Source organism: Lampetra planeri, chromosome 46, assembly GCF_965212315.1.
Source record: "Lampetra planeri chromosome 46, kcLamPlan1.2.h2, whole genome shotgun sequence".
Taxonomy (NCBI): domain Eukaryota; kingdom Metazoa; phylum Chordata; class Hyperoartia; order Petromyzontiformes; family Petromyzontidae; genus Lampetra; species Lampetra planeri.
This window is the reverse complement of record NC_136152.1, coordinates 6,779,913-6,803,046: the sequence shown is the minus strand read 5'-3', so window position 1 is coordinate 6,803,046 and position 23,134 is coordinate 6,779,913. Positions and strand designations below refer to the sequence as shown.

Below are 23,134 nucleotides of genomic sequence, written 5' to 3'. Positions count from 1 at the left end.
GAAATGGCAGCGTGAGACGGAGATGGGAATTAGAATACGGGAAGATAAGGGCTCTGTGGTGACGGCTGGTGGGGGTCGTAGGGACACACGGGGGAGTGGGAAAGAGGGAGAGCGGCTGTCGTTTTTTTTTGCAGATCCCAGGGTGCACAGCAGCTGATGAAGCGATGGCGACTAAGAAGCCAGATTGTTAGGAGAGTGAGTCCCGTGGGTGGCGGCGGGCGGGGGGGGGCTAGAAGGGGCTGATGAACCCCCTTTTGAAAACGCCTCCGATGAGCACGGTTGGCTACGTGCGGTGCGAAAGAAGTTCTACATACACATATACTGAAAGATCAGACACCCTGCTCCCTATCTTCTCGATTATTATTCCATATTTTCTGGATTGCAAGACGCTTTATTCCCTCTATTTTAAATCGAAGTTAGGGGTGCACCAGACTGAGTTGCCTTCGTCATCTTCAGGAAGACGGTTCGATTTGTCATAGCGATATATTTACCACGCGGATGACAGAAGATCGCCAACCAGCCGTTCAGAGTAACGTTCCAGAAGACACCTTTCCTTCATGCTTTTTAAAATAAAATGTATTTATTTATTTTACATCCTCCCTCACACCGGACTCATCGGAGCAGGCGGGAGGGAGGGGACCCTCTCCCCCATTATTAAACAGATGCTTCGTAATCATTGCGCCGCATACTCCCGATTTATAAAGAACACCTTTTTCTTTTTATAAATGACCCCCAAAGCTTTGTGGTGCGTCGTACATTATGGAGCATCTCATAATCTAGCGAAAACGGCGGTCAAACCAAAACATGTTGATGCAATATTTAACGATCGTGCTGGCTTGTCTCTGAAGTCCACTAACACTCATAACCATATACAGGAACTCCTCTACTTACGAACATTTGACATTAACTTTCAGAGATACGAACAAACCTGTCCGTACGTTCGGATTGAGAGTCATAAGTTCAACCGCTGTGCAATAGATGGCGGTGGTGGCAACTACATCTGCAGAACATGAAGAACCAGTGGCATCTACATCTGCAGAACATGAAGAACCAGTGGCATCTACATCTACGGGAGATTATGCAACTTTTAAAGCCATTCCCTGTGTTTAGTCTACACGCCGTACAACATGTTTGGAATCGACAGGAGTAAAGTTGGACTTGTGAACAATTCGCCTTTACGAACAGAACTCTGAAACGTTACTCGTTCGCAAGTAGAGGAGTCCCTGTAAATACACAAGCTGTCAGCATTAGTTGTAAGTCCCTAGAGAAAATGCCAAAAAATTAATAAATGCTCGTGAATTGGCAGATGTTTGTCGGCAAGGACCCTGTCTGTTCGGCATGGTTCCAAGTGTGACCCATTCCATCAGCCGTGGCATGTGTAAAATATACTTGTGTATTGATGTATGTTTTACTGGTAGGAACCTCCTGGTTACACCAGCCCACAGGGGATTATTCTGTCCGTCCGTCGTGCATCCAAAAATGTGAGGGGTGTGGCTGGGTGGAGAGGGGAGGGTGGGGAGGGGCTGGGTGGGAGGGTGGGGTGGGGCTGGGTGGGGAGGGGCTGGGTGGGGAGGGTGGGGCTGGGTGGGGGGTGGGGAGGGGCTGGTCACCCTGTGGTGCCCTTATAAAACTCAACGTTTAACCTACTCATGCCGGATTGTGCCCGCCCTCACAGTCGGCCATATTTGCGGAATACACCACGCCGCCATTGACCCTGGCCATTAACCGAGCAACCTAACGTTCCTACCAGCTCCCTCCGCAGGAATGTGTTCACGGCTCGATGTATGAGAAATTCTCTCAAAGGTTACTCTTTTGGGATAATTTGCACGATTGACAAACAATCAATGCTCACGCACACGATGTAATGATGCATGGTTTGCATGTTGTGATGCGTACCCAGCGACGCGAGTTTTATTCCCAGCCACGGCTAACATGAGTAGCCAGTGATATCTGAACCTGTCCTAGGCCAACCCGCAGTGACCATCTTTAGAATCAGAATATTTATTTATCCTGGAGAAAGCCAATGAGCTTTAAAGCTCTTTTTAAACGATATCCACTCTGTGCGGGTCAAAAAGTTACAACAACAAACAATACAAAAAAACGATTGGAGTGAAAAGTATAAGAAACGTAAACACATCTTTAGGCCTGAAGATGCGTCGGACATGGGAGGCAAAATGTCGCGAAGGATAAAGGAGTAACACGCGCCACTGCTTTCCCGAAAGAGCAGCTTTTAAAAAAAATTCTCATAAATTATTTTGTTTTTCAAATGGAGAGACAGATATGTGAAGGAGATTTAATTTGGTTATTTATTTTGTTCTTATATTCTCCACAATTCAGCTAATGATTATTAAATCGTTTTGCTTTGAATTCAGGCTCATGTCTAGCAGAGGAGGGGGGGGGGTCCTTGCCCACAAATATCTGTCAGTTCACCGCTGTTGGCTAAAGCAAGCCTGACTCAGCTGATGAGATCTCGAACGTGGAATCCGGTCCAGAGCGTCGCTTGCGTTGAAACCCCGCTGCTGCTGAAATTATGCATTCCCAGAAGAAAGGCCATGTGGGTGATGGGATGTGTAATAAACACTTATATTTTTTTTATTCGGAGGGACAGATCTGTGAAAGAGGCACATTTATCTGCTTGTTTGGTCACTTACGTGTGATCAATTGGATTGTGCTGGGCGGGTTACACCGCTGCTTAGTGCTTTACCTCTTGGCGATGATTAACCATCTGAACGGGTGGCGCGTGGGCCAGCTGCTGTCACATGCTCTTATGAGCCAATTAGAGTCACGTCTGGGATTGTAACAAAGTTGGGTAGGAGGCGGGGAGCCAAGGCGTTTATTTCATACACGCATTAGCAGCTTTGGTGTCAGTCTCGGTTATACAAAACGGACGGCAATTTCAAACATAAGGGATTTTTTCAGAAATGCCATTTACCCTCGTTCCATTATTGGTGACTTGGACCATTTGCCCTTGCCCCCCCCCCCCACTCCGCGGTTAGCCCTACTAATATTCAAGCCGTCCATTAAGTGTCGTAAATGTGCACCACATGCGTCAGCCGGGATAATTTTCTCATCCCACGGAATGTGCATCAGTGTTGGATGTTTTATTTATTATTTATCCTCATCCACAGCTGCCGGGAGAGTTTCATTTCAGCACTCGATGTTGTGCAGTGCTGGTCAAGGGCGATGGCTTTGGTCTGGCACGGCCCTTCAGCCGGCATTGGCCGGCAAACGCGAAAATAGAGATGAGCAACATTGCGGAAAATTACTGGGGGAAAAAAATATCAAAAAGATGAAAGAAAGTAGTAAAGTGCCACAGTGCATTATAGCTTGTAGAGGGGTTGGTTTTTAATGCTTAGAAACCTCAAGATGACTTGTAAGTTTCGTAAGTAAATTTCCCATTAATTTTCAACTTTATATCTACGTATATTTCTCTTCCCTTTTGTAGGAGGATCCCTTTCACTCCAAAGCGCCAATGTTCCCTCCGTCATCCGCTGAGGGCAAGACGGACCCCTTCCAAAAGGAGCACCCCTTCGCTACAGAAAGCGTCTTCAAAGCAGAGGATCCCTTCAAAGGAAGTATGGCATTATTATACGCAGCGTATGACAATACCTTTCACAGCGTTAACATAATGAATAACTATTAGAATAGGTTTTCTCCTTTCTGGCAATTAAACGGTTTGTGTTAAGATGTTAAAACACCAAACGGAAATCTTTTGCAAGGAATCATGTCTGCATTAACCACATATACTTGTGGTGAAACATGTCTGCATTAACTACATATACATGCATGTTCACTACAAGCATATGTGGTTAATACAGACATGATTACATGCAAAAGGTTTCTGTTTGGTGTTTGAACATCTTAATACAAACTGTTTTATTGCCAGAAAGGGTAAAACCTATTCCTATATTTTTGTAGTGTGTTGTACGGAGGCACACACTGGAGTTGGAGGCAACACGTTTATTTATTAACTCCCCTACAGAGTGACTCACTAAACATCCACTGGTTCTACGGCTAGGTGTAGCTACACGGTTAACTACGTGAGCAGCGGGTTAACTACACGAACCAAGCGAAGACCAAAGACCCGGAGACGAACGAGCCGCAGGACCCAGGGTCGATTCCACAGACGAGCCCCAATCGCTGTCGCGGCTTCTCCTTTAGCTCCGCCCTCGGCCACGCCCCCCCCTCGATCCTGCCAGAAGCTCGGCTCCCCATCACGTGTCCCTCAAGCCCCCTATGGCCCGCTTGCATGTCGATCTATGGTCCGGTGGCCCAGAAGACTCCCGACATGCGTCTCCACTCCTGCGACAGTAGTTGGCGCTTAGCGTCAGAGTGACATCCATAACGTCACTACATTTTGATCCTGGCAAGGGAGGTCCCATAATATAATGAATCACTATTTACACCCCCTTGCCAGTCCGCTGTTGGATGGTTTCCCTCTCAGCATGTCGGTCACATCAGGGTTGTCTGAGCATGCAGCGGTTAGCGCGCCGTGCCACGAACCTGGTGGCCCGAGTTCGATTCCTGCTCACGGCCAACAACGGTGAATATTATTAGAACCGGTCCTGGGCCTCCCCTAGGTCGACTTGGCCTCAAATGCAATGTGTAAAAACATCACCACTGGGGAGACAAAGGCGGCCGGGCGTGGTGTAAGCCACCCACCCCATAGTGTGCTGTGCTGGCTTTTATAGGTGCTCGCTCACAGCACTTGCCCCAACAGTCTATTGAGGCAATACGGGGGATCTTTATCTTTGTTTGACCATACTTCACTATGCTATTCAGCATGAGTTGGCGAGGGCTCATGGCCCAGGACAAGTTCAGATGTCGTTCGCCACTGACGCTCGCTGTGGCCGGAAATGTAACTCTTGGCGCAGGGTTCATTTGTGCAGTGTGCTATTCACTGCACCGCCACTCTTACACCCACCAGCAATAATGATTGCATTTAAAGTTATTGGAGATAATGAATTAACACTCTTTAGTTAAATTATGTTCTTTTTTTGCATTTGTTAGTGTGTGTAAATATATTATTCTTAGATTTTTTTATGGTATATTTAATCAAACACCCATAATCTTTGGGTGGAGATGGTGGTGCACTGGTTATCACAGTGCACTGAAAACCCAAGCTACTTTAATTGCCAGCCAAGGCTACCATCAGTGGCACGTGATATCTGTGCCGGTCCTGGCTCTCCCCCTACCACGTCACCCACTTGCACAGACCATCGTGGTGAAAGCATCATCGTCAAAACAACACCCAGACCGACATGGCATGGGGACGCCTTAATACAGAAGTGGATTGAAAATGGACTATCCATTTTATATTTATTTAGTTATTATTTTACAGCACATTTCCCAAACTTCCCTTATTACAAACACGCTAGCTCATTGGGCCCTCAACTAGCTTACGTAAAGGCTTTCAATGACGAATTGATTGGCCTAAATAAAAGTTACCAGACCACTTTTTTCTTTCACTATCTTAAAACTATTTCCATACCCCCCCCCCTTTATTAAATGTTACGCAACAATAGCTCTGATCTGCACTGCTCTTTAAGCCGTAATATATGCGGCCAGATGTACTGCGCCACAGTAAGTCTCGTGTAAAAGAGTCATACTTTTAATGTCTTGCAGGATTTACGCAAATTGCCGCAGGCTCACCATTTCCAATCAAGGCATCCCTAACGAGACAGAATCACGATCCTGTGCTGGTGTCACATTGCCGAGCTGGCCTTGTCGACTTCACTTTTGAAACGATTTTATCTTCGGCAAAGAATTGTGGAGGCATTGGATGTTTTCCTTCCACAACCCACTTGCGCAGCTGGAATCAAACGGCGGCCTTGCGAGGTTTTTCCAGAATGAACCGGCTTCGATTTTTATTTTTCTGAGCAGGGATGCCGATCCACCCGGGTATATGACTCCGTGTCTCAGCATGCGGCGCAATTCATTAGTTGCCTCGTAACCACAGCTACGCTGGATATAATAAAATAAAGGATGCCCTCTCTGAGCAAACTGCATTCCTACCTTGGGTAAATGGGGTTAGTTTGTGAACTGTCCATACTAATGCATGTCTCATCATCATCATCGACATCCTTAAGTGTTTTGTCATAATCACCATCATCATCACCGTCATCAATAGGTATCTTATAATGATCATCTTCATCATCACCATGTGTCTCGTAATCATCATGAGTCTTATAATTACCATCATCATGATCATCAGCTTGTTTTATCATAATCATCTTCATCTTATGTCGTATATTCAACATTATTACCATCATCATATGTATTATGATCACAATAATTACCAACAATCATCACCGCATTAAAAACCCACAATGTCATCATGCTGAAAGTACAATTGCTCCGTGTTTATTTTCCAGGCGATCCTTTCCAGGGAGATCCGTTTGCAGGCCAAGAATCAATAGCAGGTACGAAATGTATCTTTGAAATGCAGCCTTCACAGCCAATCCAAACTTTAACATAAAGAACACAATGCTACCTGAGAGATGTGTATATATATGTACTAAGACAAAGATCCCCTATGTAGCCTACATCGGCTTTTGGGGAAAGTACTGTTAGCGCGTACCTACGAAGGCCAAGACTTCGCACGAGGGAGTGGTGTGGCCGGAACCATGCCTGGCTGCCATTGTCTCTCCCCAGTACGTACTGTGGTTTACCCACAGCACTAGGTATACACACATAAAGACATAGATCCCCCGTATAGCCTTAACAGGCTGTTGGGGCAAGTGCTTTTAGCCAGCACCTATGATGGCCGACCACGGCACGCGAGTGGGTGGCCAGCACCACGCCCGGCCACCTTTGTCTCCCCAGTTGCGATGTTTACACATCACCCCAGGTACTCATTTAAGGCTGAGTCGATATAGGCGAGGCCCAGGATTGGTTCAGATAATCGTCACTATTGTTGGCCGTGAGCAGGAATTGAACTCGGGTCGCCGGGTTCGTAGCGCAGCGCGCTAATCGCTACACTACTTTTCACACATATATATATAAACACACATTCACGGTGCTGTGTTAAAGCATGATTAGTATATTATTTCTGGTGTGAGTGTTTATGAGTAACACTGGTCCATCACTGCAGTGTAATTACCGAATGTTGTGGCTAATCCCAAGAGATGGGGGAAATTATAAAAAACCTTCATTGCCAGTGGGAAAAAAAACAAACCATCTGCCTGGTAAAATCGGTGATTATAATGTGCGGCTCACAATTTGAAAGTTTCGAGTTCAAATACCAGTGTGTGGGTCGACGGAGCCATATATCTCTGGTTGATAAAACTAGGACCAAATTTGTGTAAACAATTAAACATTGGTTGAGGAAACTGAAATGGTTTCGTCACGTGACGCAAAAAGGGGGACATTAACTCCTCATGGGGCGTCGTGGAAGGAAGAAGAAGATGACCCGAGATCAGTCGATGAAAAAATGTGACGATATTTACCGCTGGTAAACCAGCACAACACCAGATAGATTGCTGCGGAGGGCAGGTACGGGTGGACAGAGCTGACGGCTGAGGTATCAGTGTCACCTCTATGACCATTTTTGTTAAGGGATAGATGATGATAATGGTGAAACATTGGTTGACTTATGGACTGACTCATCCCTACCATAGAAATAACAATACAGGGACTCCTCTACGTACGAACATTCGACTTAGGAATTTTCAGAGATAAGAACAAATCTGTCCGTATGTCCAGTTGCCTGTTCGGAACGAGAGTCGTAAGTTCAACCACCATGCAATAGATGGCGGTGGTGGCATCTACATCTGCAGAACATTAATAACCAGGAGCATCTACAGGAGATTATGCAACTTTTAAAGCACATTCCTCGTGTTTAGTGTACATGCCGTACAACATGCTTGGAGTACAGTTGGACTAACGAACAAATCGACTTCTGAACAGACCTCTGGAACCTAACTCGTTCTAAAGTAGAGGAGTGCCTGTGTTCCAAAATGGTATCGAGGTTGGAAGCCGGAAATTTAGTAATTCCTCGTGTTTACTTGAGTGGGAAAACATTTAGACTTTTACGTTTTTTTAAAGATGTCTTCAGTCAAAAATGAAGTCGACGGTGAGAGAGAGGTTTCCTTCTCTTTTTTTCCCCTGAATCTTTCCCACTCATGTGTAGGCGGGGGGGGGGGTCTGGTTTCCCGATCCTCTTTTTGCACTCGTTCCCATTCTGGGAGATTTCCACGTTCACTCCATGGAAGCCCTTCGCAGCCTGGTTCACCGCTTGGAACCGCCGCTTTCTCAGTCTCCTCCCTGATGCTTCCACGTTGATCACCTCTTGTCTTCTCGCGACATGTCCCCCGAGCCACGTGACGTTTTCCTCATGCTCGGCCGTTTTTCTTCCGCGTCGCCTCGCCCCCCATAACGCAGACCCGTTTGGCGAGGACCCATTCAAGGGCAGCGACCCCTTTGGAGGTTCCTCTGCCGTGAAGCCCGGCAAGTCCAGCCTCGCCACCACCACTACCACCTCCTCCACCTCGACGCCGGCTCCCAAAGAGCCCTTCGGCAAGCCGAGTACCGGACCAAGCCTCTTCGCTAGCAGCAGCAGCAGCACCACGAGCGACCCATTCTTGAAGGTCACTGCCGGCGCTGGTGGCGGCGGCGGCGGTGGTGGTGGTCGCTCCGATCCCTTCTCGAAGCCCGGGGCTTCGTCTGCGGATCTGTTCTCGAGGGCAGGCAGTGACGCCGACCCTTTTAGGTCCAAATCGGCCGGGCCGTTCTCCAAGGCAATCGCCGAAGACCCCTTCTCATCCAACAGCTCGGACCCGTTCAACAGCAGCACCACCAGCACCACCAAGGTAGCTACAATTGTGTTATTAGCAAACAAAAATAAATCTGACAGCTTTGTCAGTCTTCTCCCGCCATTCTGATCGACTGGAGGCCATGCACCGGCCAGCGTGCAGGGGCACGAGGGAAGGGGGGGCCCAGGTGGTGGGGGGTGCCAGGGGGAGGGGTGGAGGGGGCGAGCGGGTGGGAGGTCAGCAGCGTCGCTCAACGACGGGTACTTATTAATGCACAGACTACTATGCATATACAAATGGATGTGGCCATCGTATAAGGGTTAGCAGACTTGAGGTCGACGGTTCGATATCCCGGCATGCCGGCTCGGTTCACCGTAGTCGATCGACAGGTTGCTTGTGATGATGTAAATCGTGCGTACTCCCGCCTCTTCCTAAGGTGTCTGACCAGCATGGAAGAGTAGGCCAAAATATATCTTCTAGAGGAGTTCTCTTGGAGCTCCTGTAGTTGAGGCACTTACACCAGCAGTGGCATGAGATGCAGGCAATTGTGATGAACTTAGTGAAACTACGGTCCGATTTCCAAGCCATTTTTACATTGAGGTCAGGGCGGTGTTCTTACTAATTGCTGCACCTTGTCCAAACACGCATCGTGACTGTTTCCAGTCGTCCTTCCGGCTTTTGCCACGGGGGGTGTCTCATTGCGGCACGTTCAATTGTCACAAAGTTTAATTCAGTCTCTGGAACACTTCAGCTAAATATCAAGGCAGTTGGGTAGAGCTGCCCTGCAGAGCCATCGGCCGCTTCCATTCATCATGTAGAGGGTACTGCTGCTGCTGCTGCTAAGAAAAAAAAAACGCACAGATAATTTCTGTTCACGAGGCTTTGTTGTGTCCGTGTTATCATTCCATGGCATTGCAAGAACGGAATGCTTCATTGATATGAAAATTAGATAACCAGGATTTGTAGAATTCCGTGTAAGTCCTAATTTAAAGTGTTTACATTCTTTTTGTATGAAGAAACACTGCATTTATAATATCTGTATTCACGAGTGTGCACGGTGTCTCAACTTAATTTTCACATTTGCTTCAAAACTAATGATTTGTTACAGTTACACTGCCGGTAAATTGCCAACAGTGAGCTTACCTTTAACCCTGTCTGGTTTTAACGACTGCAAATGATATGCTTAACAAATTTGTTCCCAATTAGTCTGAATTTGTCATCTGTTGTGTTATTTCATCACAGGTCACTAACCCTCGGTTCTTTGGGACCACAGTAGTTCCACATTTGATAACAGCCGGTCTTCCGTGTTCACATATAAACAAAGTATACATTTATTTGTTTAATGAGGCTGCATAAAATAAATTAGTTGCAATTGTAGTATGAAGTTGTTGATTTGTTATTGACAGTAACGTAGACCACAGAGGTCCCCCTCAAGGCAGAAAGTATTGTCACTGAACGTGAACACGTTTAACTAAAGTACGACGTCGGGTGTCCAGCGGTTACATATCTGCCTTGAGCATAACAATGATTTCAAACTGCGACGCGTCACGGAACATTCGTTCACTTTTCCGCAAGAGAGAGAGAACGACTCGGAGCCGCGAGGAAATCGAAGACAAGCGGGAAGGCATCCGTTGCGGCAAGCCGGTGCCAACAATTGTCCGAATTCTGTGGTCCTCTGTGTTAAGATTTTTTCAGCCAATGAATTAGTTTTTTTTTATATGTGGGAGGAAACCCGAGCACCCGGAGAAAACCCACACGAGCAACGGGGCAGCACTCTATCCCATAGATGGGGTATAAGTCGGCATTTTTGCCGTACCGCATTCTCCTGGCGTGCCAGGGGGCGTCACCTTGACGTGCACGGGAAGTATGCTTCGTAACATTTGTGAGGTCCCCCAGCCCTCGTCTCCACTGTGGCATGCGCTACCCACCAGTGCCTTTGCGTTCGTTGTATCACAATGGTGCGGACCACCAAATTTACTCGTGATTTGATTTCATATGATCAACCATGTTTGGGTTATCAGGTTCATGGAATAATGTAGCCGATAACCGGTCGTCATCACTGGTTTAACACGTCAGCTTTTGCGACCAATATTATCCATGATAGAGAGTTTTTGGGTTCGGTTGCGTAAATAGAAATGTGGCGTTAAACCCTCCCCGTAAAGAATTGGCGTGTTTTGTTTACATGATGAACCTTACTAATTGGCTGTGTCGGGTGGTGGCGGGTTTAACGACACATTTATATTTACGCGATCTAACCCAAAAAACCATCACTGACTTAAATAATTAATCGGAAATTTCACCTCATTGAGACTAAACCCCGTGCTCATCTCAGAGAAAAGTACGCAATTCTGTTCGGAGAGGATTATATGTGCGCATAGATACTATGGGTTTTATAGATATTGGGCGTTTTATCCAAAATTCTACACGTTGGGCAAAGCCACGAAGCAAAATCACCCCCTTGCTAGCAGACGATACGTGCCAGTGAAACATAGCAAAGGTACGAAAGTATTATTAAAGTATTATTACGATGCTCATAGATACTCGATGTGTTCATTGAGTACTCAATGGGGAACACACTAACTGAACGATGCTGAGATAGACACTGGTGCTCAAGACTTAATAGTGGGGGGATGGGATGTAATTCTGTATGTACATTGAACTTGTTTTGCACCGCACCGTGCTAATCGAAGGTGCTGAAGGGTGAGTCACGTATCCGAGTGACCGCTTGCTCTCTTGCGCGTGCTTAACGATGCCTTTGTCGTTTCGCCCCCCCTGGCCCACCCCCCCCCTACCCATCCACCTCCCACCCGTAGGCCGACCCGTTTAAAGCTTCAGACCCGTTCGCTCCGGGGGGAGTTCGACCGACTTCTGGTGAGCCTCGTTCGCCACGTAAGATGCCCTCGTGCAGAATAGAGCAAAGTCTGCAATGCGGTTCGTATTTAAGCCGAAGTGATGTTTGATGCAGAGACTTGGGGTCAACCCCGAGGGCTGTGTGGGGAGAAGCGACGTTTGTACTTCCGTCACTTATTTAAAAAAAAAACGAGCTGCCAGTGGACTTGTGGTTGTGTTTCATATACAGGCGTTCATGATGGGTGTTTGAGGTTTTGATTTTTATATAAAAAAAAATACAACTAATTCACTGCCTTTTATCAATCCACTGCTGAATGAAGAGCTTTCGCTGACATGTCACTGAGGGAAGGGTGGCCCAGGACCATTGTCAGATATCACGTGCCATTGATGTTAGCCACAGGCAGGATTCAAACTCGGGCCTTAGCGCATTGCTGATAAACGCGATGGAGCAACCGTAGGAGTAGGGTTTTTTGTATGCCAATGTGCACACATCCCAGTAGCAGACTGGCTCAGGCTCATGCAAGAGTGGTTTGGAAAATCCTTGGAATTCCAATATGTAATTTGCTTGACACCTCTGCATTACGATGTCATTATTTGGTCCTCAGGGATATGAACGTCAGCCCTTCCTATCTCCTTTCGTGCAGATCTCTGGTTCTTCAAAAGTTATTCAGGGTTAATCTTACTGTGTAACCTAATCCTTATAACTCTTAATGTAGTTAATTAAGTTTCCCCTTCTAAAAGCATGGGGACAGTGACCAACTTTCCCGTGCGGCATATTTAAAATTGTGCATAGCGTAAAACAAGTGCATTTGGTCTGTATTAAGTATAATTAAAAATCTGAATTAATTTAAATTTAAAATGCCCCTTTCCATATATTTATTAAGCCATAAAATTTATGCAGCGTTAGGGTTCGCAGTCATGTAGAAATGTTCCAAAGTTTTGCAGTGTGTGTGTGTGGGGTGGGGAGCGGGGCAAATGTAAAATAATTAGTTCTGTGTGTTTTTAATTGTGACTTTCTAATTTTATCTGGGTGTCAGCTCTTTGGACGAATTACATAGTGTGTGCGCGTGTGTGCACGTTCATGGAGTATAATCTAAAAAACGAATAAGATTTTATTTTATCTTTCACACTTGCAGAAAGTTGAGCGCTGTGCTGTATCATCTGCGTATGGCTTCTGAGAAATACTCTATAAACCTGCTGACTGGTAACATTAATGTGAAAGGGAATAACTGAAATATTGAGACAAACGAGTTTGTAAATGCATTTTAATCACAGGCCAGTTTTTTTTATTACGTGTAAAGTGTTAGTTCTCAAGTTAGCAGTTTATATCTTAATTCTTTTGTTAACCGACTGTTTTAACATACCGCTAATTGCACTACATTTTAGGGTTGTGGTCCTGCGATTTTCTGAGTATCTATTTTTGTAAATGTTTCTTTTTTTAATTAACATAACGACACGATGGAATAAACACATCACCGCGGGAAAACAAATTCACAGTTCTGGGAAAATAGTTATTAATAAATACAGAGGCAAGCAACATTAATGCTCTCGTCAGAAAACTTGATTCAAACGTCACACTAATTTCATCTCGCAATTTGTTCCCCCAATTAATCTTCGCTAATTATTTACCGCACGAGCGGCGCATTCCACGTCGCAATGTTTCGTGCCGAAGCGCAGGTGGAATGTCGTCGACAACCACCACCCCTCCATTTCTCTCCCCTTCTGCCGACAAAGTCCCCCCACGTCTCTTTGTTAAGAGGATCAAACTGTCAACTATTAAAACTATATTCTTGGTTCTTTCGGTAAAGTCACGTATAAGGGAAACAATACAATAATAAAATATAAAACAATAATAAAAACATAAAATTATTCTACGCGACTTTACCGAAAGAACCAGAAATATGAATCCCTGTAGTCACGAAAGCTTTAAATCAATATTAAAACTATGTTTTATTTTTCGTGGTAAGAAGGCTCACTGAGTGATATATAGCTCATTTTCAGAAGCGACCTGGCCACGAATTATTGCTAAAAAAAAGTGGCTCATTGTGTGTACATTTATAGCGGCCACATATCCCCCGAAACGCACGTTGATTCTAAATGTGGAGGGGAAAACAACCGGAGGACCCATAGGAAAATCCACGCGACCACAGGGAGAACATGCAAACTGCAAATGTACAGGCTTCGTCAGGGTCGGGATCGAACCCACGACCTCCTGTATACTAGACGAGGTAGTTAACATCTCACCACCGCGACGGACAAATGATTACATCTCCTGCGCTAATTCTGTTGGTGTGGGGCCTACCTGTTGTGAGTAATTATTGCAGTTGCAATAATGCCTGTGCTGGGATTGATCAAGCTGTGTCGTGTGGCAATTCAATTATTGATTTTTCTTACAAATGTTCATACTTTCTAAACAGGCTCTCAATGTGTAAATAATTACGTTTTTTTCTTTCCCGTTAGAAAATGAAAAAAATGTGCTCATAAATTAACGCACACATGCCTATACACACGCGTAGGCTTGAATGAGCAAAAAATCAGCCTTTTTTTCCAACACATATATCTTAACGTTACATATTTCACATTTTAACAGCTTCGTATAAACAGTTAATTGGGTAACATGGTGCAAGATGCCGAGATGAAATGATTTTGAATATGTTAGAACAAAATAAACGATGGCTTTCACTTGCTAGGAGTAAAATAAATCGTTCTTGTGTTAGTAATTTGATTTTCGAAAGAACAATGTTTGTATCTATTAGTTTTGTGTGTACATAAATTATACACACGCTTATGCATGTTTGCATATGCTTATGCATTACGTGTCTTTGTTATTGATATTAACTGTATCTGGAAAAACACCGTGTGTAAGGATAGGTGACATCAGCACAGGAGTCACTATGTGACACGATTTTTGTTCTTGGGTAGTAAGTGTTATTTTCTAATTGCTGATGCCTCAAAAATATCGAAAATGGCGATTATTATTCCCCACAAACTTTGCTTTTGTGACCAGGAAGGAATGACACAAAATCACACGTTTTCTCATTGAAAATAGGTAAATTTCAAAATATTTCAACCGAATGGACCTCTCTCACGAGTAATCTTCATGAGGTTTTTATGTTCAATGCATGACACTACTGCTCCCCTCACACAAACACACAGACGTAGACGTAAATTATGCTTGCCGTGTGACAGTTATGTATGAAGTTACATAAAAGTTCCTCCTTTAACACGTTTTAAAGAAATAGAGCATAACTACAGTGACAAACAGCCACTACGGCCATTGCTTTCACTCGGTTTTGTCAGGCATTTAAAAAGATTACCTTGCAATTTTGATCTAATTTACATTTTAAATGTTCTACAGAAAATACACATGCTTCTTTTCAGGATCTGTTTTAATTATAAAAGGTGTTTGTGTTAGTTAATGCTTTGATTCTAATGAGAACAGCTACAAAGGACAGATAGTAACCCTTGACCCTTGAACTCTAACCTTTCGATCCCATTACCGTATGTAGGCTTATATATATATATATTTAACCAGTCAATGATGTGTGGCATTATATTGAAATATACTCGATACATTTCGTGTTGTAGTTTTGGGAAACAGTAAACACAAACGTTGACCTCTCTACTCTTACCCAAGCGAGAGTTGACGCATTCCTGACAAGAGCGGCGTTAGGCGAAAACCGCGTTGAGCGAGAAATTACTTTCTACTGAATCACATTTGCTCTGGAAAGTCAGCCTGCAGTGATCCCATGGCGTGACAAAGAACTGAGATGAGGGCTGTTGCCTCCGCGTACTGCATCATCATCATCATCCCATGTGCTATATCACCGTACCGCTCGGCCGTGCAAGCTCAAGAAAGTCCAGTTAAACACGTAGGCTTTCGCGACCAATATTATCCATTAGAGGTTTTTGGGTTAGATCGTGTGAATATAAACGTGTCATTAAACCCGCCACCACCCAACACAGCCAATTAATAAGGGTTTATTACGTAAACAAAACATGACAAGTCACTAGTACAGCACACCGGTGTGTTGGAGAGTAAACTCACAACATTTACAATTGTACAATTGTAAATGTTGTACAATTGGTGTGCTGTACTAGTAACGAATTGGCATGTTTTGTTTACCTGACAAACATTACTAAATGGCTGTGTTGGGTGGTGGCAGGTTCAACGACATTTATATTTACACGATCTAACCCAAAGAGCTCTATTATGGACTCCAATGCCTGTCTCGATAACTAAATTAAACAAAAACTACGCAACTATTTTTTATTTTACCAGGTAAGGCCCATTGAGCTTTACACAGCTTTTTTTCAGAAGCGACCTGGCCACAAATGATAGCTCAATGAAGTGGCTTATCATCGCGTGGAAATTTATAGAAGCCAAATACTCCAAAACACATGTTGATACTAAACGTGGAGCGAAAAACCGGAGGACCCAGAGAAAAATCCACGTGACCATGGGGAAAACTTGCAAACTCCAAATATACAGGCATTGCCATGGTCGGGAATGAACCCAACGACCTCTGGTATACCCGGCGAGGTAAATAAGATCTCGCCACCGTGGCAGGCTGGCGCCTCAGTGCCCTCCTCCGCTCTGCGCAAGTGTATCACCTATCACAACCTCCACTTCCTGATCACAATTCGTAACATTTTGTCGCCTTGCCCAATGTACGTACAAATGTTGAACTTCTTTGGCACCATACGTTGCCAACCGTGCTAATCGGAGGTGCGGCGGGGGGGGGGGGGACAACAAACTAAACACAAAAAGCGTTTCACCATGAACGGTTAAACATGACGTACCCTCTCCTGGCGTGAAACGTCGAGCATGCTCCACGTGTGCCTGTGCTCAAGGGCCACAAGACTACAACTCGGATCCTCACAGTAGCACAGACATTACTCCTGCCGCAAACACGTGTCCTTTAACACTAACGTTGACCTCTCTCCTCTTACCCAAAGGGCTTATGTAGTCCATTAAAAGCACAACCTGTTAATGCAATAATTATCCTGATTCCCTCACCCAATGTTACGTGCATTACTACCGGTAATGCAGGTACACAAATTGAGTGTGGACCTGTGGGGGATGGAGAAAGGCATGCTGAGACACATCCTGCCACTGTGGTCTGGAATCAAACTCAGGTACACTTTGGTTTGCGGTGCAGTATGCATATACACTTGTGCGCTTTTCTTATGGAAGCAGATTTACTGGGTGACCTTCCAGGAATGCCTTTGGTTCGATTCTGAAATCTGGGTAGCACTCCAATGCCAGTGTGAAACTGGCATTGAAGTGGCACCCTTTGGTCCGTGAGAAAGGGAGAGGCCTACGTCCAGACCTCAAGGGTTCCGGTTGTCAACTTTACAACAACAGTGGAATCCGATGGCAAGTTGTTGTGCCATGGACGGCATTGGCCATGATGACCTCTTGACCACGGTGCGGGAGTGGGAAACATCGGCACCATGGAGCCAAAGTCAGATAGATGTCATCAGACTCGGAATCTTTATTAAGACTGCAGAAGGAATCCGATGAGCTATGAAGCTCGTTTTCAAAGATGGGAAGTATGGGTGGGATGTAGTACTGAGCCACACCACGTCTCTGTGTGCTCAGCCAGCTTAAATAGGTGGGCACTCATAAACACTTAACCCAACAGTCTATATGGCTATACCTTTGTCCTTTTGTTAAATTAATTGGTGCTCATGAATGAATAATACGTTCTCCTTTGTGCAATGTAGCTAAGTGGATGATCTTTGTTGCGGATCCATGTATGCATGCTTACATGCTAATGGAACACAATTATGTGGGAGAAATAACTCTTAAGGCATTGGCCGTTTCGGCGTTAATGAACGTGTGCTTGCCTATCCGGCTTGCACTCTCTTATGTAATTTTATATTAAACCGAAAGATTTGCCACGCTCACTCGCACAACGAAATGTCAGGATGCGTTTTAATGTAACGGCGTGCTGTGAAAAATAAAAAAAACTTGCCATTTCCAAAACAGAGCCTCATTGGCAGTACACACGTGACCTATGCACATCTCATCTCAACAGCGGTAAAGGTCAATGTTGCGACTGTTGGCACACTACTGGCCACAGCTGTCATTTCATTAGGGTAATTCAATTCTGATCAGTTTTAAATAAAGTAAAATTATTAAAACCGTGTGTGGAATTATTAATCATTGTGTGCGTGCAGACAGACACACACAGGCACACTTTAAATGCATTTAGATGTGTTCATATGTAATAGAAAATGCGCACGTCCATTGGACGTGGCCTGCCTTCCAGCCAGCCAGGCAGCCAGGCAGGTGGCCAGGGGGCCAGTCAGTCAGAGGGCCAGGCAGCCATTTTTATTATATATATTTTTAATATGCAAATGCGATTTTATTTATATTTGAACATATCGCCAGCAGCAAATTTTTCTCATAATTGGCATTGTTAAAAGGCCGTCCGACCTCCCCAGCTTCACATTCAGTGGCGTGTGTTTAAGGAAAAAACGTTGTGCAAACGTCGCCACGAGGTGCGGCGGCGGGCGATACTAATCTCGGTGCAATTACCGACAATAATATAATGCTCTGTTGTAGAGTGCGTTAATTTAATGATAAACTCCCGTGGGTAATTACGGGCATTTTTGAGGTGGATTCAAAGATAGTTAAGGCTACCGTGGATTCCACCGTCCCCGTGAACATGACTCATTCCAATTTCCAACTACTTTATTAGGCGATAGATTTCCAGACAAGGCAGCTGTATTTTGCCGCTGCCTGAGCGCGGTTGATAATATGAAGAAAAAAAAATCCGAGGGAATCGCTTGAAGATAAAGCAGCCGAACAATTAAATTTATCAGTCACTTGCACGTGCTTGCGCTCGCTGCAATGCCTAAAGACCTGTATCTGGAAATCTGTGAGTGGCTGCGTTCATTGCGTCACTCGCCCGCCACCCTGCCGGCCTGTACTACCAGAGCCTCTAAGTCCTCCGCGTTCTAAAGGCGTAAAGAAACAAAAAATACATGCCGTGAACAGTCACACTTCCGTGATGTGTGCCGCCACGCCACCAGTCGTCGTTGGTGGAGTGTTCCTTTCAATACACCGCCTTCGTGCAGCACACCGTTCGTTAAATAAGCACATGCACTGTATACTCTTTGGTTCTTTCGTTAAAGTCACGTGGGTAGAAAAATAAAACAAAAAAAAATAACATATCACCATTATTTTTTCCGCCCGATGACGACCGCTTGTGTTGCGATTGAAATGTGGTATATTATTTATATTTAGTTTTATCTTTCTACCTGCGTGACTTTAACGAAAGAACCAAAGAGTATGGATTCCTGCAGTCACGAAAGCTTCAAATCAAGCACATGTATAACTGCGCATTCATTGCGAAGGTGGGTGGTGTCTATTGGGCTGCGTGCGCCTCGCTTGACAAGGCAGGCCTTGTTTGATTTCCTGAAAGTTTTCCACGAATAGCCGGATTAGGGTTTATTGCGGCCATAGCATAAGAATGTTCAGAAAAGTGTTAAAAATGTCCTGGCTGTAACGGAGCTTGTTTTCAATGACGGATGTTATTTGATGCATTAGATATGCCTGCAAACGTTCATCCGTGGACAAGGATGCTTGCACTGTCCTATATATATTCGACAATTTGTTCGTGTGACTGCCCTGAGTCCGGAGCACAGAGCCAGGCCCAGATTAAGTTTGATGGGGGGGCCCAAGGCTGTCAAAGTTTTGTGCTCCCCCCCCGAAACCCCCTTGGATATTTAGCTCCTTCCCTTGACTGTTGACTACCACCCATACCCGATGTAGCACGCTCCATTGTAATTTACCTTGGTTATTTAATTTCTAGTGTTTAACCAAAAAAAATTTCACATGAAAATTGTAAATCCTAATCAATGTGAAAATTAAATTAAAAAAATATACATTTTAATCTTGGCACATCACTGTTAGGAGGACACAGTGATGATGTGGCATTAATTACCACATCATCTATAGGATTTATCATAGTGTTACAAGATTAAGTTTCAACCATTAAAAAATTACATTTCTCAGGAGCACTCAAAATCATAGGCCCCGAGCTGCAGCTCTTAGAACCCCCGCCCACCCAACTCCCCCGCCTCCCGCACGAGTCTGGCCCTACAAATAGCTGGCTAATATTTGGGCGACTGTTGCAAATATCGTCTCGAGAATACGTTCCAAATATCCCGGTGAATTTACGGGGCCCTTTCTTGCTTCAACGCTCCGATCGGTCGGGGGTGGTTCTCACCGAGCTTTGTCAAGGGCTTTGCCGAGAAGGGGAGGCCTTAAAAAGCGACCTTTGATCGATTGTTGCGAGCGCAAAAACCGTGGTAGCCTTTCACAACGTGCCGTCAACACACGACTGTGGGCACGGACTATTGGTTCCGGTTATTAGGTCGAGGGTCGGCAATGCTGTGCGGAAATTGCCGAGCAAATCTTAGCTACCTTGGAGCTACTTTGCATTGGGTTAAAGGTCGAATGGTCACATGACACAGAACCATAGGTGTATCTCTGAACTGTGGTGCTGCATTCAGTGAATTAGACCCCCGTTGGCAGTATTGTTTGTGTAGCATTCTGTCTCATTTTGCCTTCGATTAAATGTGTAATGGGCGAAAAGTGTGCGCTTGTGTGAGTGTGTATTACATTTACGATGGTTAGGGTGGCACAGGGTTAACCTCGAATGAGAGCGGGTCAGAGGTCTTTTAGAAAACCGAACCTGATAATGAAAAGCAACAGCGATTTTCCAAAAGACAAGCGTGTTTAACCAGTGCGTGTTCTGTAAGACCTGCTGTGATGGATAGTTCAGAAGCAACCAGGTCGTTGACAAACATGAAAACAAAAACTGAGAAACAGAAAGGAGGAGGATAATGGATGAGAGAACATGCGAAGATTAATGCCATAATTCAAACCGTTCATAAAAGCAAGTGGGCTTGGGCAGGACATGTCACGGCCAGAAGGGATGATGGTTGCCGATGGTAACAAATCGCGACAGCGAAGGAATGCACCGCATCTGAGATGATGACGTCCACCAGGAAAATGTCGTGATATTGTCCTGTGTGTCGGCGCGGGCAGGGTGGATTCTAACCCCGAGGCGAGTCTTTGAATCTCTCCATGCCGTTGCCCCACCTCATCTCGCGTCTCTCATCTCCTTCCATGTCCTCTCTCATCCTCTTAGTTTCCATACACTTAACACTGCACCATAGACTCAACTCTGCACCATAAGCTCAGCACTGCCCATAGACTCAACACTGCATCATAAGCTAACACTGCCCATATACTCAACACTGCCCACAGACTTAAACCTGCCCATCGACTCAACTCTGCCCATTGACTCAATACTGCACCATAGACTCAACACTTCCCATAGACTCAACACTGCACCATCGACTCAACACTGCACCATAGACTCAACACTGCCCATAGATTCAACACTGTACCATCGACTCAACACTGCCAATAGACTCAACACTGCCCATCGACTCAACACTGCTCTTGCACATTGAGCAGTCTGCCTCTTTAACCTTCCATTCCTGTCTTAAATCCCCACCTCTCCTCTATTAGCCATTCTCTTCCCTCCCCTCGTCCTCCACTCCTTCCTGTCCCTCCCCACTACCATGTTGTGATCCTTAATTACACTTATATTGTTGTCACTAATTCCCCAATCCTCTTAGCAGGTCCCTGCAAACCACTACGTCATGTGCCTTGAGTGGAGGCGCCCTATGAGTATAAATTATATTTATTGGATAATTCTTTGCAGGACCGTGAGAGATATCTGCAGTATGTGGGGTGGGAAGCCTTCGTCCTGCAGTGAACTGATCCACGGCAAACCGTTGTTGATGGTCGCTTGGCTGTGTAAGGTGGCGGTCGTAGGCATGTGAGCGTGGGCTGTTCCATACAGCATGCACGCGTGCGTCGCCCTTTTAATAATGAATCCGATTCTCATTCGCGTGATAAAAAAAATTGCTAAAGCATGTCAGTCGCGTAAGGAGCCAAAAAAAACTAAGTACGTATTTTATTTTTACTGTTTAAAAAAAAACGCTCGAGGCATAACCATTAGCAATAATGATGAGTTCATTATTTTGGCCCCTACAGTGAGCACAGAAATATAAAGTACAATATGAACAAGCACTGTACGTGAGCAGTGAAGCAGTACCTGCCTGTATGTGGGAGCTCAAGGCATATTTGACAGTGTTTGATTGGAATCGTTTAACAGCCGTAGAAATGCTAAAACACATGCGTGTGATTTAAATTACTGGCGAAGCGTCGTACTCGAATTATAAATGTTGTGGGTTTACTCTCCAACATATCGGTGTGCTGAACTAGTAACTAATTGGCATGTTTTGTTTACGTGGCAAACCTTACTAATTGGCTGTGTCGGGTGGGGGCTGGTTTAACCACATTTATATTTATGTGATCTAACCCAAAAAAACCTCTTATGGATAATATTGGTCGCCAAAGCCTACGTTTTAAACAAAAGCATGTCATTTACTGCGTGTGTATGTGCGTGCGGGTACACATCTCGGTCATCTCAGTCAGTCGACCCGTGGCACCTGGGTCTGCCCCGTGACCTCCTGCCAGCGGGCGTTTGACATTTCACGTGGCCTCAAGGTGCACATGGCCTGGCACAAGCGTCGTGGTGACGCCACTGCCACTTAGTGGCGAATGGCGGTTGTTGTTGTTGGGTACACATATATATATCTCTATACACGTGGGGAGTGGTAGTGCAGTGGTTAGCGCACTGCGCTACGAACTCGGGGACCCAAGTTCGAGCCCCGCACATGGCCAACGTCAGTGACGATGATCTGAAATGGTCATTGGCCTCTTCAAGGTTGACTCAGCCTTAAATGAGTACCTGCTACGTTGTGTAAACATCACAACTGGGGAGACAAAGGTGGTCGGACGTGGTGCAGGCCCACCCACCCCCTCGTGTGCCGTGCCGGCGTTCATAGGCGCTGGACCAACAGCACTTGCCTCAAGTTTGTTGAAGTCTGTATGGGGCGTCTTTGTCTTTGTCTTTGCTCGTGTGTGTGCAGCGGGCAGTGCTGACCCGTTCTCATCGCTGGATCCGTTTGGGAGCAGCACGTTTGACAGCCAAGGCTTCGCCGACTTCGGAAATTCATCTCGAGTAAAATCACCACGACATTGCGACATCCAAAACAAACGTTACGATGACGACGATAACAATGCCGTCAGTAACAATTGTAAATTCCCATACGGGGCAATGTCATATGTCCGACCGTTACATATCCGCGGTGACTGACAACCCGTCCTCGCCCAGTGCATCATTTTTGTGTTGCGGTGTAACCGGCCATTCACTGTAGATGTTCACAAATCTGACATTTTCTCACGCGGTGATGTGCTCTTAATCTTGTGTACATTCTCTTGCTTCTGAATAGCAGTAAAACATTTCGCCATGTTTAAGGCAGTTTAATATTTTATCTTGCCCAGTAACCGATGTGTGCTTGATGTAACCGTCATTATCTAGAGGTGTGCACACATCCAATCTTTCACATTTTCACCAATGGCTCAGTTGCAA

General features: G+C 45.2%; 1 protein-coding gene across 5 annotated transcripts in view; it reads left to right on the top strand.

Moving 5' to 3' along the window:
- Window positions 1-23,134, top strand: part of EPS15L1 (epidermal growth factor receptor pathway substrate 15 like 1) — a 111,602-nt gene that overhangs the window by 58,136 nt on the left and 30,332 nt on the right. For all 5 annotated transcript variants that reach the window (XM_078615230.1, XM_078615229.1, XM_078615232.1 and 2 more), the window contains exons 17-21: window positions 3,446-3,575; window positions 6,375-6,422; window positions 8,383-8,810; window positions 11,567-11,624; window positions 22,632-22,723. In XM_078615230.1, coding sequence (XP_078471356.1) covers window positions 3,446-3,575; window positions 6,375-6,422; window positions 8,383-8,810; window positions 11,567-11,624; window positions 22,632-22,723 — 756 coding nt within the window. The remainder of the gene's footprint in view (window positions 1-3,445; window positions 3,576-6,374; window positions 6,423-8,382; window positions 8,811-11,566; window positions 11,625-22,631; window positions 22,724-23,134) is intronic.